This window comes from Microcaecilia unicolor, chromosome 14 (genome assembly GCF_901765095.1).
Source record: "Microcaecilia unicolor chromosome 14, aMicUni1.1, whole genome shotgun sequence".
Lineage (NCBI taxonomy): Eukaryota > Metazoa > Chordata > Amphibia > Gymnophiona > Siphonopidae > Microcaecilia > Microcaecilia unicolor.
Window position 1 is genome coordinate 48445694 of NC_044044.1, and position 18018 is coordinate 48463711.

The 18018-nt window shown below is 45.0% G+C and overlaps 1 protein-coding gene across 2 annotated transcripts in view; it reads left to right on the top strand.

Annotated features, from left to right (window-relative positions):
• Window positions 1–18018, top strand: part of SLAMF1 (signaling lymphocytic activation molecule family member 1) — a 72525-nt gene that overhangs the window by 43482 nt on the left and 11025 nt on the right. For both annotated transcript variants that reach the window (XM_030188240.1, XM_030188241.1), the window contains exons 4-5: window positions 11175–11288; window positions 12974–13027. In XM_030188240.1, coding sequence (XP_030044100.1) covers window positions 11175–11288; window positions 12974–13027 — 168 coding nt within the window. The remainder of the gene's footprint in view (window positions 1–11174; window positions 11289–12973; window positions 13028–18018) is intronic.

The following is an 18018-nucleotide window of genomic DNA, read 5'->3' on the forward strand; positions in this document are numbered from 1 at the left end:
CAGCACCGAACACTCACACAGCGCAACGTGATGCACCGCTTTGCCTCATGGGGAAAAAAACGTCGCCGATAAGAGAGTGAAAAGAAAAGACGATAAGGTTTTTTTTTTAAAAAAAAAAGGATATTGGGGGTGGGAAAAGTCCCAGTGGGAATAGCCCTAGGTGGGTGCTGTCCAGGGGGGAATTGGTGGGTCGGAACTGTCCTGATAACATCAATTGAAAGAAAAAAGTATTTCACAAACAAACAGCATATGAAAAAAAGGGTACCCTGCTCTTTAATACAGTGCCTACAAGAATTATCCGTACGCGGACCACTTTCTCCATGGCGTCCACAGTGTGTGATGAGCCATAAAAAATAGGGATTGTTGGAGAATACTAGAGAGTATAGGTCTATTAACTTTTTTTGTATGGCAATTTCTTTTTGAATCATTGCCTCTACTTTTTACACGCACCTTGTACTTGCTCTAACATCTGCTCCTTTCACTTTGTGTGGGCAAGACAGGAAGTGGGTTCCTGCTCAATGAAGCACATATACACAAGTAAACACACCTCCTCGCCACTGGTATTTTCCGCTCTAGCTTGCTGCAGAAACAAAAACAAAAAAAACCACACCTCTTTATAGGTTATTCTGGTCTGTGTATTTCCTGCTTTCTTTGGTGTTCAAAAGTACCTAGCAGGAATGTCTTATAGGTGCAAAAGCTGCATTGCTTCAGCCGGGGCCAATGCAAGGGTATTGGATACACTAGATGACTTTTCTGCTTTGAACTGCGCCACACCGTCTACCAATGGCCGCTCAGCACAGTTCTCCCTCCTACCAGTGGCAACAGCTCATTTCATTAGATCTCTTTCCCCCTATCCAGTACCTTTGCTTCTCCAACAGCACCTCCCTCTCTGTTGCCTCCCTTGTTACTTCCTTTCCTTGCATCCAGGAGGTCTATTATTATTTGCTACATTTGTATCCCCCGTTTTCCCACCCTTTGCAGGCTCAATGTGGCTTACATAACCGTTAATGGCGTATAGGTGTAAGTAATGCTTGGTATACCCCTAAATAATGCCTTAGAGTGCACTGGCTTCCGGTCAGATACTGCATTCAGTTCAAGCTTCTCCTTCTTACCTACAAATGCACTCAGTCTGCAGCCCATCATTACCTCTCTACCCTCATCTCCCCTTACGTTCCCACCCGTAACCTCCGCTCACAGGACAAATCCCTCCTCTCAGTACCCGTCTCCAACACCAGGCTCCGCCCATTCTGCCTCGCCTCACCCTATGCTTGGAATAAACTTCCTGAGCCCGTACGCCAAGCCCCCTCCCTGCCCATCTTCAAATCCTTACTCAAAGCCCACCTCTTCAATGTTGCTTTCGGCACCTAACCTTTATACCTATCAGGAAATCTAGACTGCCCCAATCTGACGACCCCTACTTGACTGTTTGTACATTTACCTTTAGATTGTAAGCTCTTTGAGCAGGGACTGTCCTTCTATGTTAAATTGTACAGCGCTGCGTAACCCTAGTAGCGCTTTAGAAATGTTAAACCGTAGTAGTACTTGATAATGGATTTCTAAGTAAACAGTCTGCCCTGCATTAACATAAACCACATGCACGCTTATGGAAACATTGGAATCACTGACATTTTTTAAAGAAGTTGAATTATCCCATAACTTAAACTTTGCCATTAGGTGTGAAATTCCTTCAAAAAGGTGGTAAATAAATCCTAATAAATAAATAAAATAGTACACGAGTCTGGTCGATCTCTCAACACACATCACCGTAGCCTGGAAAATAGTTACTGCAGTAGCACATATACCTCAACTATGCTTTATACATAGTAACATAGTAGATGACGGCAGAAAAAGACCTGCGCGGTCCATCCAGTCTGCCCAACAAGATAAACTCACATGTGCTACTTTTTGTGTATACCTTACCTTGATTTGTACCTGTCCTCTTCAGGGCACAGACCGTATAAGTCTGCCCAGCACTATCCCCGCCTCCCAACCACCAGCCACGCCTCCCACCACCGGCTCTGGCACAGACCGTATAACAAATATAGAATGCCTTATTGAGCTCTATTAATAAAATACGTCTGCTTGCCCCTTCCTCTGGTTCTACTACTTTCTCTCCCTTCTGAAGCCGAAATTAACCAGTTCTAGTTCTTGGAGCTCCCGACAGTGTTCCTTCCACCCGCTTCTCCTTACGAAAGGGCAAATAAAGGATTGTCTACCAAATTACTTTGCGAAGTAACATTAAATCCAGCAAAAAAGTTTCTCAGACTCTCAAACATAACAGCAGCAATTCTGAACACACAAATATCAGTAACTCTACCTTTAAAAAGGCAGTAGTGTATATACAGAACTGCAATATTGGAAAAGCCAGACAAGTCAGACTCCTATGGATCCATACATTTTCAATATGGTAATACTAGAGCCCAGCTTAAGGAACAGGTTATTTTGAGTTAGTCTTCACTGAAGCAAACTTGTGCCACCACAAGCTGGATAGGCAGTGTCTAAAAAGGTGGAGGATAACTCGAGTTCAATGCGGCTTATATTTGAAAATACAGTGAGACAGAATAATAGAATTCAAGGTGGAGGATAACTCGAGTTCAGTGCGGCTTATATTTGAAAATACAGTGAGACAGAATAATAGAATTCAAGGTGGAGGATAACTCGAGTTCAATGCGGCTTATATTTGAAAATACAGTGAGACAGAATAATAGAATTCAAGGTGGAGGATAACTCGAGTTCAGTGCGGCTTATATTTGAAAATACAGTGAGACAGAATAATAGAATTCAAGGTGGAGGATAACTCGAGTTCAGTGCGGCTTATATTTGAAAATACAGTGAGACAGAATAATAGAATTCAATTATATCATGGAAGCAAGTAGACGGATGTGTCTGAAACATTTAACAAAGTTGAGATTATATACCCAACTGGGCATTTTAAAGTCTGTCCTTTAATGATGCCATATGTTCAGAAATCACAGCCATATGAATAGACATGCACATATCTGAACAGGCATCCATGCACACACTGCAAAAGTAAACAACTTCTACAGAGTACATTCAAAACTTAATTTTTATTTTCTCATTTTCATCTTCCAAAATTCTAGGCAGCAGATGTACAGATCAGTAGAACCCAAAGCAGTCCAAAACAAGTAAAGTCAGAAACAGCACAGTATCTACCTAATCTGTTCAACCACCCTTAGGATTCACCTTTGGTTTAAAAAGCAAAGCCATGTGCATTTAAGGACTGGATAAACACATTAAAACAATAATGAAACAGTGATGGAATATTTTTTTTGTTACATTTGTACCCCGCACTTTCCCACTCATGGCAGGCTCAATGCGGCTTACATGGGGCAATGGAGGGTTAAGTGACTTGCCCAGAGTCACAAGGAGCTGCCTGTGCCTGAAGTGGGAATCGAACTCAGTTCCTCAGGACCAAAGTCCACCACCCTAACCACTAGGCCACTCCTCCACTCACATAGAAGTCACTCTGAGCCAAAAGATTTATTTTCCACTGAACATAATTAACTTTGTATGAACTTGGCCACATTTAGACTGACTATGGACAGAACCTTTGCATGAAGGAAGCCTTTTTTATAATATACCACTGCATTCCACAAAACAAAAGGAGCTGTCTCTTAAAGCCCAAGGCAAATACTTCTCTAGGATTTTAGTCATTTCAGTTCACACTGCATATACACTGTTGCTCTGCCTCTGCCTAGAATCTGGCAGTTCCTTAATTCCTTAAACATAAACCAAGAACATTTAAACTCCTACCTTTATTACAAGTCTTGACAACTAATCCTCAAGCATTCTCCTCCTAAGGGGTTTCTCCTAAAGCTATCTTTCTGGGTGGTCTTTAGTCTGAGCTCCATGCTTGTCCTCTGCCTCTCCTGTTTGTCTTCTCTGCAGATAGCCTGGCTTTTTCTTGCATTCTTCAGCACACTGCCTAATTAGCTGCAGGTTCTTAATGGACTTCACATGTGGGCTGTGACTGATTGCCTCTGTAGCTCACTTCCTGTCAAGACTCCCAAGAACTAAAACTTCCAGTGTTCCTATGCTCTGGAACTCTCTCTAGTGTTCAACCAATGTTTAAAAAAACAGTGGCATAAATGTATGGACGATAGGAATGACTCTGAAGCCACACATTGCAACCAGATTAAGTGATATTCTGAAGCATTAGCACTCATTGACAACAGAGGCTGAAGATTGTTCTCTACCCTAGCCTTCATTTTGAAAATGCAGCAGAGATAGGAAGGCCACAGGGGGAGAGCTGGCAAACAATTCAGACTCCTTTACCACTGCTCTCCTTATTAACCAGGAATCCTTACTCAGGAGTAAGAATATCAAACAACGATCTGTGCTGCCTCCAACAGATAATAGGTGGCAGTATTGGCAATCATATCTCTATATATAAAAGGCACCTCCAACGTTCTAAATTTGTAGTTGCAAGATCCCATGAGTGTCTGCCCCACCACCGCGTCACAACGTGATGACGTTGAGGGCGGAGCAATGACACTCAACAAATCAGATTGTCATTCGGTAATCTCTGTTTCCACTCCCCAATGCAGCCGTCATTCCCATATACTCAAAACCAACCAACATCGGCGCTGGACCCTGTCCCCCCGCCCACAGTCCCCCTCACCCACCCTCCCATAGCCGCTCGCTCACCGTTCCACCGCCCTCCTTCTCCTCTCCGACTCCAGCCATGGTGCATGACGATTACTACACACAAGCAAGGAAGCCCATTGGTTAATCTCTGTTTCCACTTCCCAACACAGCCGTCATTCCCATACACTCAAAACCAAGCACACAGACGTTTTTTTTTCTTCCGATGAGCACACACACACACACACACATTCACTCTCTCACACACACTCACTCTCACATACACTCTCTCAAACATACACACTCCAAGGAAAACCTTGCTAGCGCCAGAAACGGGCATTTTTTAATAGTCTAGTAATATGGACAGCCAATGACTCTGTCCATTCCACTTTTATCATAATTGCCCTTTTGAAAATTAAATGCTGCTATAGTAGATTTTTTTTAGTGACTTCACTCCAGTTATTAAGTCAAATTTGATCATGTTATGATCAATGTTTCCCAGAAGACCCAACACCCTTATTTCATGTACTAAGTCCTGCAATCCACTAAGGACTAGATCTAAAATAGCTCCCCCTCTTGTTGAACCTATAAAAGTTGCTCCAAGAAGCAGTGGAGGAGTGGCCTAGTGGTTAGGGTGGTGGACTTTGGTCCTGGGGAACTGAGGAACTGAGTTTGATTCCCACTTCAGGCACAGGCAGCTACTTGTGACTCTGGGCAAGTCACTTAACCCTCCATTGCCCCATGTAAGCCGCATTGAGCCTGCCTTGAGTGGGAAAGCGCGGGGTACAAATGAAACAAAAAAAAAATTTTTACTTCCCTAGCGCTCGCCGATGTAACATGTATCCAGTCAATATTGGGGTAATTGAAATCATCTGCAAAAAAAACAAGGAAAATGTGTAAGGAAGGGGACCAGAAACGTACTAAATTTATGAAAAATTGTGAAGAAAAAAGACCTCAGTCAAAACCGAGTTGAGTGGGGGGGGGGGGGGGGGCAGAGGGAAAAGAGAAAAAGAGACCTGGAGCAAAGTGGAGGGGGCAGATGTTGGAGAGAGAGGGAGAGAGGACCAGGGGGGGAAAGAGAATGGACTAACAGAAGGAGGGAGAAAGAGATGCCAGAGCTGGGGGGGGGGGGGGGGAGGAACAGGAGGAAGGAACATAGGAAGGGACAGAGACACAGAAGGGAACAAAGGGGCAGGGACACAGAAGGGCAATACTGGACAAAAGGGGAGGAATAGGGACACAGAGGGGGCAGATGTTGGAGAGAGAGGGAGAGAGGACCAGGGGGGGAAAGAGAATGGACTAACAGAAGGAGGGAGAAAGAGATGCCAGAGCTGGGGGGGGGGGGGGGGGGAACAGGAGGAAGGAACATAGGAAGGGACAGAGACACAGAAGGGAACAAAGGGGCAGGGACACAGAAGGGCAATACTGGACAAAAGGGGAGGAATAGGGACACAGAGGGGAATGCTGGACAAAGTAAGCTATGAACGAAGAGAGGAGATACTGAACAATGGGGGGGGGGGGGGTACACAGCAGGGAGACATTGGACAGGACAGATAGGGACACTCAGAAAAGATAAATGCTGGACATAAAGAGGAAGTGTTGGGCAGACTGGATGGACCACGTGGGTCTTTATCTGCCATTATCTACTACGTTACTACATTACTGGTTTCCCTTTTCGTCCCTTCCCCATCCTCCCCATTATTACTTATGTAGGTTTTATTATTTATTGCATTTGTATCGCACATTCCCCCCACCTATTTGCAGGCTCAATGTGGCTTACATAGATTTGTTGACGTTATCATATCAGGGAAACAGATATGGTTGGTACAGTGTAGCGGAAGGGAAGGGGGAAGAAGGAAGAGAGTGATTAGGTTAGTTATAGAGGTGGGTTTTCATGATTGATTGGACAGTTGTATTAGCTTAATATTACTGCATTGGCGTCTGCCTCTGCGGTGCACTGTAAGCCACATTGAGCCTGACGCTGTTGGGAAAATGTGGGGTACAATTGAGATAATAAATAAATAAATTACTGGCATCGACCATAATGTGCAAGGGCAGCTCTTAATAATCACAAGTCTAAAAAAACTCTACAAAATTAGAAAATCAATTACCAAAAACTCTCCCCCCGGTCCTCAAACCCTACATTCAAAAAAAGAAAATAATTCAATTACAATACTGGCCACCAGCCAAAATTTAATCTCAGAATTGCTTCATATAAATCGATCATATACAATTGTTTTATATACAGCTTCAAAGTCTCATATAATGATCACTTAATCTCCAGCAGATGAGTAAACGTGTCCGACAGGGGTTTCTTGTTTCGCCATTCCAGCTGCTTCAGGGGAAATCTGTGACTTGACCGGATTGCTCCGCCAACATGAACGGAAGTGGATATTTACTTTAGGGTCTGTGACTCCTACGGGGCTTAACGTTGCCATAGACTGGAGATCCTTTCTTTGAAGCTGTGATGATGTCATTACGTTGATGACATCAGCTGGGAAGGTTATTAACGCTGACGTTTTTCTGTGTCCCGCAGCCATCTTTGTTTGAGAAAAGCCGATTGAGTACTGCAGTTTGATCAAGTCACAGATTTCCCCTGAAGCAGCTGGAATGGCGAAACAGGGAACCCCTGTCGGGCACTTTTACTCATCTGCTGGAGATAAGTGATCATTATATGAGACTGTTTGAAATTGTATATAAAACAATGCTATATGATCGATTTATATGAAGCAATTCTGAGATTACGTTTTGACGAGTGGCCAGTATCGCAATTGAATTATTTTCTTTTTTTGAATGTAGGGTTTGAGGACCAGGGGAGAGTTCTTGGTAATTAATTTTTTAATTTTCTAATTTTGTATAATTTTTTTGACGCACAATTATGGAGAGCTGCCCTTGCAAATTACAGTGGATGCCAGTAGGGCTGGACTTGGTTTTGACGGAGGTCTTTTTTCTCAACAATTTTTTGTGAATTTACTACATTTCTGGTCCTCTTCCTTACACCCTATGAGATAGCATTTTTTTGTGTTGGCAATTGAAATACTGTTGGCAATTTTGCTAGCTTTCCTAACTTCCGTTATCGTTTCTTCATCTGTGTTCGTTCTGGCCTGGCAGATGGTAGTACAGTCGTACCAATATATTCTTTGGCATTACTTTTGACTCATAACCACTTGTAACCACTCGCCTCCACCTACCCTCCTCTCCTCCTTCCTGTACACATTAATTGATTTGATTTGCTTACTTTATTTATTTTTTGTCTATTAGATTGTAAGCTCTTTGAACAGGGACTGTCTTTCTTCTATGTTTGTGCAGCGCTGCGTATGCCTTGTAGTGCTATAGAAATGCTAAATAGTAGTAGTAGTACTTGTGACCTGCATTGGCCACTGTTGGAAACAGGATGCTGGGCTTGATGGACCTTCGGTCTGTCCCAGTGTGGCAACACTTATATACTTATGTACTTGGGATTCTGAATGGAATCTTGCTACTCTTTGGGATTCTATATAGAATGTTGCTACACTTTGAAATTCTGCATGGAATCTTGTTATTCTTTAGAATTCTAGAATCTTGCTACTCTTTGGGGTTCTACATGGAATGTTGCTACTATTTGGGTTTCTGCCAGGTACTTGCCCCTATGTCTTGCCCCATCCTTGGCCACCTTTAAATCTAGACTGAAAGCCCACGCTTTTGACTCTTAACCACTTGTAACCACTCACCTCCACCTACCTTCCTCTCCTCCTTCCTGTACACATTAATTGATTTGATTACTTTATTTTTTTGTCTATTAGATTGTAAGCTCTTTGAACAGGGACTGTATTTCTTCTATGTTTGTGCAGCGCTGCGTACGCCTTGTAGCGCTATAGAAATGCTAAATAGTAGTAGTAGTAGTAGTACTTTCCCTTCACACATGGAATTTCTATCCATTCCATGTTGCTGCCTGTTTCCTGCAGGATTTTAATTTTGTTTGATGAGGCCTTTCAGCAGAGGCTTATCATCATGCTTACACCCTGCCACATCCTGCTCCCTCCAATGCAAACCTTTTGTTGAAGGGGGAAGGATGCATCAGGGTTTGAGCATGGGTCTATGCTGGAAGATCCCATCCTGCACTGAGAGCAGCTTTACCGTCCTACTCTGCTCCTGTCCAGAGCTGCACTACCTCCCTACCCCCCCGTTCCCAAAAAAATAATTCTGCCACCCTAGGCAGATGCCTAGTCCAGTTAGGGGCCGGGCTGGCCCTGGAGCCAAGAGGCACGAATGATAATTGGGGGAGAAGTGTAAGGTTGAAGGTTCACCTACGACATCTAATACCATTGCACCAGCCCTCTTTGAAATAAGTTTGCTAAAAACATGTTGGTATTCCTTGAAACTCCAACAGTTAGCTCAAGGTTATGTGTGTTTTGGGAAGAATGTAAATCCTGAAGATGAAATATATCTGCCTTCCACTTGTAAAAAGTCCATTCATACCATACCAGAACATGCTCCTTTGATATCTTTGCTAGCCTCTCTCAGGGGTTGAGTTGCATAAACTACAACAGCAACGCCAAAAAGCATAGATCTATCTATCTACTTAACATTTCTATAGCGCTACAAGGCATACGCAGCGCTGTACACCATACACAGAAGACAGTCCCTGCTCAAAGAGCTCACAATCTAAATATGGAATGTTGCTAGTGGAATAGCAACATTCCATGTAGAATCTCAAGTAATAGCAACATTCCAGAATCTCAAATAGTAACAACATCCCATGTTTCACTGCACTAACCACTAGGCTACTCCTCCACTAGCAACATTCCATCTAGAAGTCTGCCCTTGCAGATCAGCAACGCGGCCGCGAAGGCTTCTGTTTCTGTGAGTCTGACGTTCTGCAAGTACGTGCAGGACGTCAGACTCACAGAAACAGAAGCCTGAGCGGCCGCGTTGCTGATCTGCAAGGGCAGGCTTCTACATTACTACTACTACTTATCACTTCTATAGTGCTACAAGGCATACGCAGCGCTGTACACCATACATGAAAAGACAGTCCCTGCTCAAAGAGCTTACAATCTAGATAAGACAGGTAAACAGACAGAACAATTAAGGGGGTAAGGGAATAAAGAGGTGAGGACAAAGGACAGGGTAAGTGAGTTAGGAGTCAAAAGCAGCGGTAAAGAGGTGGGTTTTGAGTTTGGACTTGAAAACGGCTAAAGATGGGGCTAGACGCACAGGCTCGGGAAGTCCATTCCAGGCGTGAGGTGCAGCAAGATAAAAGGAACGGAGTATTGAATTAGCGGTAGAGGAGAAAGGGACGGATATGAGAGATTTATCAACAGAACGGAGCACTCAAGGGGGAACGTAGGGGGAGACAAGAGTGGAGAGGTGCTGAAAAAGCACAGGCAGGATAACGCTGCAGCCACAAAATACACAGTCGCTGGGAAACAACCAAGAAGGCTTGTTTTGGGTATCAATAAACTTGTTTTGAAGCTCTTACTCTAGTGCTTGGGCTGGTCATTTGGGCTCGGTCTTGGAAGTCATTTTGTCATCCTGCAATCCCTGCGCTGCTTCCTTTGGATTTTCATAGAGGCTGAATTCTGCTACTACTACTACTTATCATTTCTATCGCTACTAGACGTACGCAGCGCTGTACACTTGAACATGAAGAGACAGTCCCTGCTTGGCAGAGCTTACAATCTAATTAGGACAGACAAACAGGACAAATAAGAGAAAAGGACAAAGAGTAGCAAGATTCCGCGTAGAATCCTAAAGAGTAGCAACATTCCGGAATCCCAAAGACTACTACTTATCATTTTTATAGTGCTACTAGATGTACGCAGTGCTGTACACTTGAACATGAAGAGACAGTCCCTGCTCGACAGAGCTTACAATCTAATTAGGACAGACAAACAGGACAAACAAGAGATAAGGGAATATTAAGGTGAGGATGATAAAATAAGGGTTCTGAACAACTGAATAATTTATTTTTATTTATTTATTTGCATTTGTATCCCACATTTTCCCACCTATTTGCGGGCTCAGTGTGGCTTACAATACATTGTAAATGATGGAAGTACAATTGGTTGCAGTACAATTATGGGTTACATTGTGAAGAGTTATATAAGACAGAGTAATTTCAGGATATTATTAGGGAATAGAACAGTGGAATGTAACAGTGGTGAGTTGAGAGGGGGACAAAACAGTATCGAGGGAACAGGGAGGTTTGACAATTTTATCTGTGGGTAGGGTTTAAGAGTGGTGAGAGCGCGGGAGAAGAGATTTCAGAGAGTGTATTGGTGCGTGTCTATGAGATTGTATGGGCTTCATGTGTTTAAAGCAGCATCTAAACGGTGGGCTTTTAGCTTAGATTTGAAGACGGCCAGAGATGGAGCTTGACGTACCGGCTCAGGAAGCCTATTCCAGGCATATAGTGCAGGAAGATAAAAAGAACAGAGTCTGGAGTTAGCGGTGGAGGAGAAGGGTGCAGATAAGAGAGATTTACCCAGTGAACGGAGTTCCCGGGGAGGAATGTAGGGAGATGTAGGAATGTTTTGGTTGTGGCACCTGTTTGAATTTTTATACATTTTCTTTTCACATATAAACAGCATTGCCAAGTGAGGCCGGACTGCTCGCCCCGATCGTTGCTGTTCCCGTTGTTCTCATTGCGCTGATCATTGGCGGTGTCGTATTTTGCTGGCGGTACAAGCAAAGACAGATGGGTGAGTTACCAAGTTCATTTCACAAGTCTTTGGGCTGGTGCAGAGCTTTGGGATATATGTCCGGATTTCCTTTGCTGGACAGAGCTGCTGGGTACATCGTCGGTTCACGATTGTGATTCTGCAGCGAACTGAGCCAGCAATCAATTGCCCCCAAAGAAATTCCCCCTGGTTTGGCACAGGCTATGACCAGCTGGATCCTTTTACTTACTTGAATATGGGTCATATATTTGATATACTGCCTTTCTGTGGTACAATCAAAGAGCAGTTTACATATTGCATACAGGGGGGAAAGGGTCTTGATATATTGCCTTTCTGTGGTTTTTGCAACTACATTCAAAGCAGTTTACATAGTAAATACAGGTACTTATTTGTACCTGGGGCAATAGAGGGTTAGGTAACTTGCCCAGTCTCACAAGGAGCTGCAGTGGGAATTGAACACAGGTCCCCAGGATCAAAGTCCACTTCACTAACCACTAGGCTACTCCTCCACTAGCAACATTCCATGTAGAATCTCAAATAGGAAAAGGGAAATGGGACTTGATATACCGCCTTTGTGTGTGGTTACAATCAAAGTACTTTACATACTATATACAGGTACAAGTCACTTAACCCTTCATTGCCCCAGGTACAAATAAGTACCTGTATATACTACGTAAACCACTTGGAACGTAGTCGCAAAAACCACAGAAAGGCATTATATCAAGTCCCATAAACAAAATTCCATGCACAATCTCAAAGAGCAGCAACATTCCATGTAGAACCCCAAAGAATAACAAGATTCCAGAATCCCAGCCTATTTGAGATTCCACAGGGAATGTTGCTAGTGGAGGAGTAGCCTAGTGGTTAATGCAGTGGACTTTGATCCTGGGGAACTGAGTTCAATTCCCACTGCAGCTCCTTGTGACTCTGAGCAAGTCACTTAACCCTCAACTGCCCCAGGTAGAACTAAGTACCTGTATATAATATATAAACTGCTTTGAAAAACCACAGAAAGGCAGTATATCAAGTCCCATCCCCTTTCCCTTTTACTAAAGGGTTTCCTTGTGGCAACCCAGAACTACCGTTGGCCCAACGTGGGTGCTGGTGGTAGATTCACCCACAGCGCGCACCGTTTCCGGTGCTAGTGTAAAGAGTTTTAAATATTTTCACAGGGGGTTACCCAGCGGAAATCGGGCATCGCACGCTGCCCGGTTACCGCCAGACTAGTGTGGGAGCCTTACCGCCACCTCAGTGGGGTGGCGGTAAGTGCTCTTCCCAAAATGGCCGAGTGGCAAGCGTGAACTTTACCGCACAGCCATTTCTTTTTCGGCCTTTTTACTCGCTGCGGTAGAAGGGACCCTGGTGCTGGCAAGAACGCTTGGCTACCACTGCTAGTGCAGGGCCCTTTTTACTGTGCTTTAGTAAATGGGCCCTTTCCTGCTTATGTAGGAGGTAGTAAATGCTCCCACATTGATCATTTTTCATGTCATAAGCTAACGCTAACATTAGCACACAATCAGAAAGTGAAACAATGGAAAAAGGCCCAAATTATGGGTTCAGTAGAAAATGGCTCAGCAATGATTTCACGTTACTGTTAAGTTTGTTTTTAAATGTTTACAATGTCACAATGCTTTGTAGTTTGTTACAGCTTTTTATAGTGCACCTCAGTTTTCAAATGTCACACGTTTTTCCTTTTTTTTCCAAAGCAAGGTCCAACTTATGTTTAAACGAAGAAACACAACCAGAGAGAACAGATCAAGGTAAGCTACGCAAATTCACATCCTGGGCAGATGCAAATCACAATTTATTTATTACATTTGTATCCCACCTATTTGTAGGCTCAATGTGGCTTACATAGTGCCGGAGAGCTGTTTTCAGATTCCGGAGTAAACAAATACAAGGTGATGCTGTGGTTGGATAAGGTTCATGTGGTAGGACCACGTGAAGAAATCGTACAACGGAAGAGTTGTGTGATGACCATTACGAACGTTAGTGTAGTTGTGTCGCAGAGATCAGGCATTTACGTTGGGTCAGGGTATGCCTTTTTGAACAGGTGGCTCTTAAGTGTTTTCCTGAAGTGTAAGTGGTCGTATGTAGTTTTCAAGTCTTTTTGGTAGTGCGTTCCACAGTTGTGCGCTGATGTAGGAATAACTGGATGCGTAAGTTGATTTGTAGTTGAGTCCTTTGCAGCTGGGGTAATGGAGATTTAGGTACATTTGTGTTGATTCGGATGTGTTTCTAGTAGGTAGGTCGATCAAGTCTGTCATGTAGCCCCGGTGCATCGCTGTATATAATTTTGTGAATCATAGTGCAGATTTTGAAGGCAATGCGTTCTTTGATTGGGAGCCAGTGTAGTTTTTCCGCACAAAGCGATTAATCTATCATAAATACAGAACATGGGAGTGAATTCCGAAGCATCTGATTGACTCGGACACAGGCAGGACTGTACCAAGCTGTAGTTCCATCCTGTGCAATTTGCCCACTGGTGCCCTTTCCTCTGCTCACTCCATTACTTCCTGTTTCCTCTCTGGCAAGGCGTGGCAGAAGGAAGCCTGCAAGGCCAGTGCAGGCAGCAAATGTGAATCGCTGCTGCTGCTGGCAGTTCACAGGTAGAGCTGGGAGGGGAGGGAGGGTTCAGAGAGTTGTTCAGTGGAGGAGCGGCTGATGCTGGATTTGGGGACAAAGAAGAGGGAGACAGGGGAGTGAGGCTAAAGCGCTACTCGACAGAGCTTACAATCTAATTAGGCCAGACAAACAGGACAAACAAGAGATAAGGGAATATTAAAATGAGGATGAGAAAATAAGGGTTCTGAACAAGTGAATAAGGGTTAGGAGTTAAAAGCAGCATCAAAAAGGTGGGCTTTTAGCTTAGATTTGAAGACGGCCAGAGATGGAGCTTGACGTACCGGCTCAGGAAGTCTATTCCAGGCATATGGGGCAGCAAGATAAAAAGAACGGAGTCTGGAGTTGGCAGTGGAGGAGAAGGGTGCAGATAAGGGAGATTTACCCAGTGAACAGAATTCCCTGGGAGGAATGTAGGGAGAGATGAGAGTGGAGAGGTACTGAGGAGCTGCACAGTGAATGCACTTATAGGTCAATAAAAGGAGTTTGAACTGTATGCGGAAACGGATAGGAAGCCAGTGAAGTGACTTGAGGAGAGGGCTAATACGAGTATAACGACACTGGCAGAATATTAGTTGTGCAGCAGAATTTTGAACAGATTGAAGAGGAGAGAGATGGTTAAAGTGGGAGACCTGTGAGAAGCAAGTTGCAATAGTCTAAGCGAGAGGTGATAAGAGTGTGGATGAGGGTTCTGGTAGTGTGCTCAGAAAGGAAAGGGCGAATTTTGCTGATATTATAGAGAAAGAAACGACAGGTTTTAGCAGTCTGCTGAATATGTGCAGAGAAGGAGAGGGAGGAGTCGAAGATGACCCCAAGGCAGTGGTGTGCTGGAGCCGGCTCGCTCCGGCTCGCAAGAGCCGCTTGTTAAATTTTGACAGCTCTTGCGAGCCGGTTGTTGTTCGGGGCGAGCCGGCTCCATTGCAGGAGGTAAGCATGACAGGAGGGTGCCATGCTTACCTCCCCTCCCGCTCCCAAACATGCCCAGCGATTGCCCTTCGCCCCCACCGTGCCCTCCCGCTCCCATCCATCTTTTTTAAATGCCTCCTCGCCGTTGAAGCGCCGCATTAAAGCCCTGCTGCTGCTGCCCAAGCTTTTCCTCCATTTGCTGTAGTTCTTCGCGTGAACTTCGTGCCCTTAGTCCCGCCTTCTGACGTATGACGTCATACGTCAGAAGGCGGGACTAAGGGCACGAAGTTCTCGCGAACTGCAGCAAACAGGGAGGGAAAGCTAGAGACAGGCAGCAGGACTTTAATGCGGCGCTTCAATGGCGAGGAGGTATTTAAAAAAGATGGATGGGAGCGGGAGGGGACGGTGGGGGCGAAGGGCAATCGCTGGGCATGTTTGGGAGCGGGAGGGGAGGGAGGAGAATCGCTGGACATGGATGGGAGCAGGAGGGAAGGGCAGGGGAGGGAGGAGAATCGCTGGACATGGCTGGGAGCAGGAGGGAAGGGAGGAGAATCGCTGGACATGGATGGGAGCGGGAGGGAAGGGAGGAGAATCGCTGGACATGGATGGGAGCAGGAGGGAAGGGCAGGGGAAGGAGGAGAATCGCTGGACATGGATGGGAGCGGGAGGGAAGGGCAGGGGAGGGAGGAGAATCACTGGACATGGCTGGGAGCAGGAGGGAAGGGAGGAGAATCGCTGGACATGGATGGGAGCGGGAGGGAAGGGCAGGGGAAGGAGGAGAATCGCTGGACATGGATGGGAGCGGGAGGGAAGGGCAGGGGAGGGAGGAGAATCGCTGGGCATGGATGGATAGAGGGGGGCAGGGCAGAGAAAACAATTGCTGGGCATGGATGGATAGAGGGAGGCAGAGGAGAGAAGACAATTGCTGGGCATGGATGGGTAGGGGGGCAGGGGAGAGAAGAGAATTGCTGGGTATGGATGGATAGAGGAGGACAGGGGAGAGAGGAGAGTTTCAGGACATGGATGGAGGGGAAGGCAAGAGAAATTCTGGACATGGATGGTGGGGAGGGAAGGGAAAGAGAAGAAATGCTGGACATGGAGGGAAGATAGAGGAAGGAGATTAGATGAGGGAAAAGGAAGTGAGGAGAGAAACTGCACATGGATGGAGAAAATAGGCAGAAGCTGGATCCACTGTACAGTCAAGTGTGCAGAGGACCAGAAATGAAGAAAGGAGGAAAGAAAAGAAATAAATGGAAAGGAAGCCCTGGAAACGGAGTCAAGGGAACAGATAGAGAGCAGCAGAATCAGATACTGGGCCAGCATGATCAGAGAAACAAAGTCACCAGACAACAAAGGTAGAAAAACATAATTTTATTTTCATTATAGTGTTTGGAATATGTCCACTTTGAGAATCAGGTGCTGAACATTAAAAGTTTATATTTATTTACTTATTTATGGCATTTTATCCCATATTAAACATGAATTAGATTGGAACCTGGGATCATTTAATTTTTTTTTCCTGGAGAGAGTAATGCAGTGCCCCTCCCCCTGGCTACAGCCAGCGCTACAATTTTGGGGGGGGGGCGCAGAGGTGGATGGGGGGGTGCAGAGGTGGATTGGGGGGTGGTGCAGTGGTGGACGGGGGGCGCCGAGGTGGACCGGGGAGAGAGCCTGTTGTTAAAATTTTACCAGCACACCACTGCCCCAAGGCTACGAGCTGATGAGACAGGAAGGATGAGAGTTTTATCCACAGAAATAGAGAATGGGGGAGGAGGAGAGGTTGGTTTAGGGGAAAAGATAAGAAGCTCAGTCTTGGTTATGTTTAGTTTCAGATGGCGCCGAGACATCCAGGCAGCAATGTCAGAAAGGCAGGCAGATACTTTGGCCTGGATTTCAGCTGAGATTTCTGGTGTGGAGAGGTAGATCTGGGAGTCATCAGCAAAAAGATGATACTGAAAACCATGGGATGAGATCAGAGTACCAAGGGAAGAAGTATAGATGGAGAAAAGAAGAGGTCCCAGGACAAATCCCTGAGGTACACCAACTGACAGTGGGATAAAAGTAGAGGAGGATCCACTGGAGTATACACTAAAGGTACGCTGGGAGAGATAAGAAGAAAACCAGGAAAGAACAGAGCCCTGAAATCCAAGTGAGGACAGCGTGTTAAGGAGTAGGCTGTGATCAACAGTGTCAAAAGCAGCAGATAGATCGAAAAGGATGAGGATAGAATAGAGACAATTGGATCTGGTCAGGAACAGATCATTGGAGACTTTAGCATGCGCTGTTTCAGTTGAATGAAGGGGGCAAAAGTCAGATTAAAGTGTATCAAGAATAGCTTGAGATGAAAGAAAGTCAAGGCAACAGCGGTGAACATCACGTTCATGTATCTTGGATAGGAAAGGGAGGAGGGAGATGGGGGCGATAGTTGGAAGGACAGGTAGGGTCCAATGAAGGTTTTTTAAGGATTGGTGTGACTACGGCATGTTTGAAGGCATCAGGAACAGTCGCAGTGGAAAGTGAAAGATTGAGGATATGACAGATAAAAGGGATGAAAGTAGGAGAGATAGTGTTAAATAGATGGGTGGGAATAGGATCAGAGGAACAGGTAGTTAGTTTTGAGGAGGACAGAAGATGTGTAGTTTCCTCTTCATTGTTCAATCCACTGTTCTTCCACACCTAGACTACTGCAACACTCTCTACTCAGGTTCCAAAGAGCAAATCATAAAGAGACTCCAAACCGTCCAAAATACAACAGTCAGACTCATTTTCAGGAAACCAAGATATGAAGGAGCCACCCCTCTACTACAAGTACTACAAAGCTTGCATAACCTTCAAACTCTGTACCATGGTCTGACTCATAATCCATGGCAAAGCGCCTGCTTACCTATCAGGCATGATCATCCTATCCCCTCAAGAACACACTAAAAGAGGCGAGGAATTACCGGACCCTTCACTACCCCAGCTGCCACAAACTCGTCTACAAATCCATTCACGCTGAAAACTTCCCCTACCTAAGCTCCAAGATGTGGAATGCCCTGCCAACATCTCTAAGGTCCCTAACGCCCCCACACTACGTTTAGGAAACACCTCAAGACCTTCCTATTCAAGAAGTTCCTACCCACAGCCAATAAAAATCGAACCAACCTCAGTCTACAATTGACTACGTAGAATCCATGGATTATGACAGATTACGACCAAATAAAAACTTTTTCCCTATCCCTTG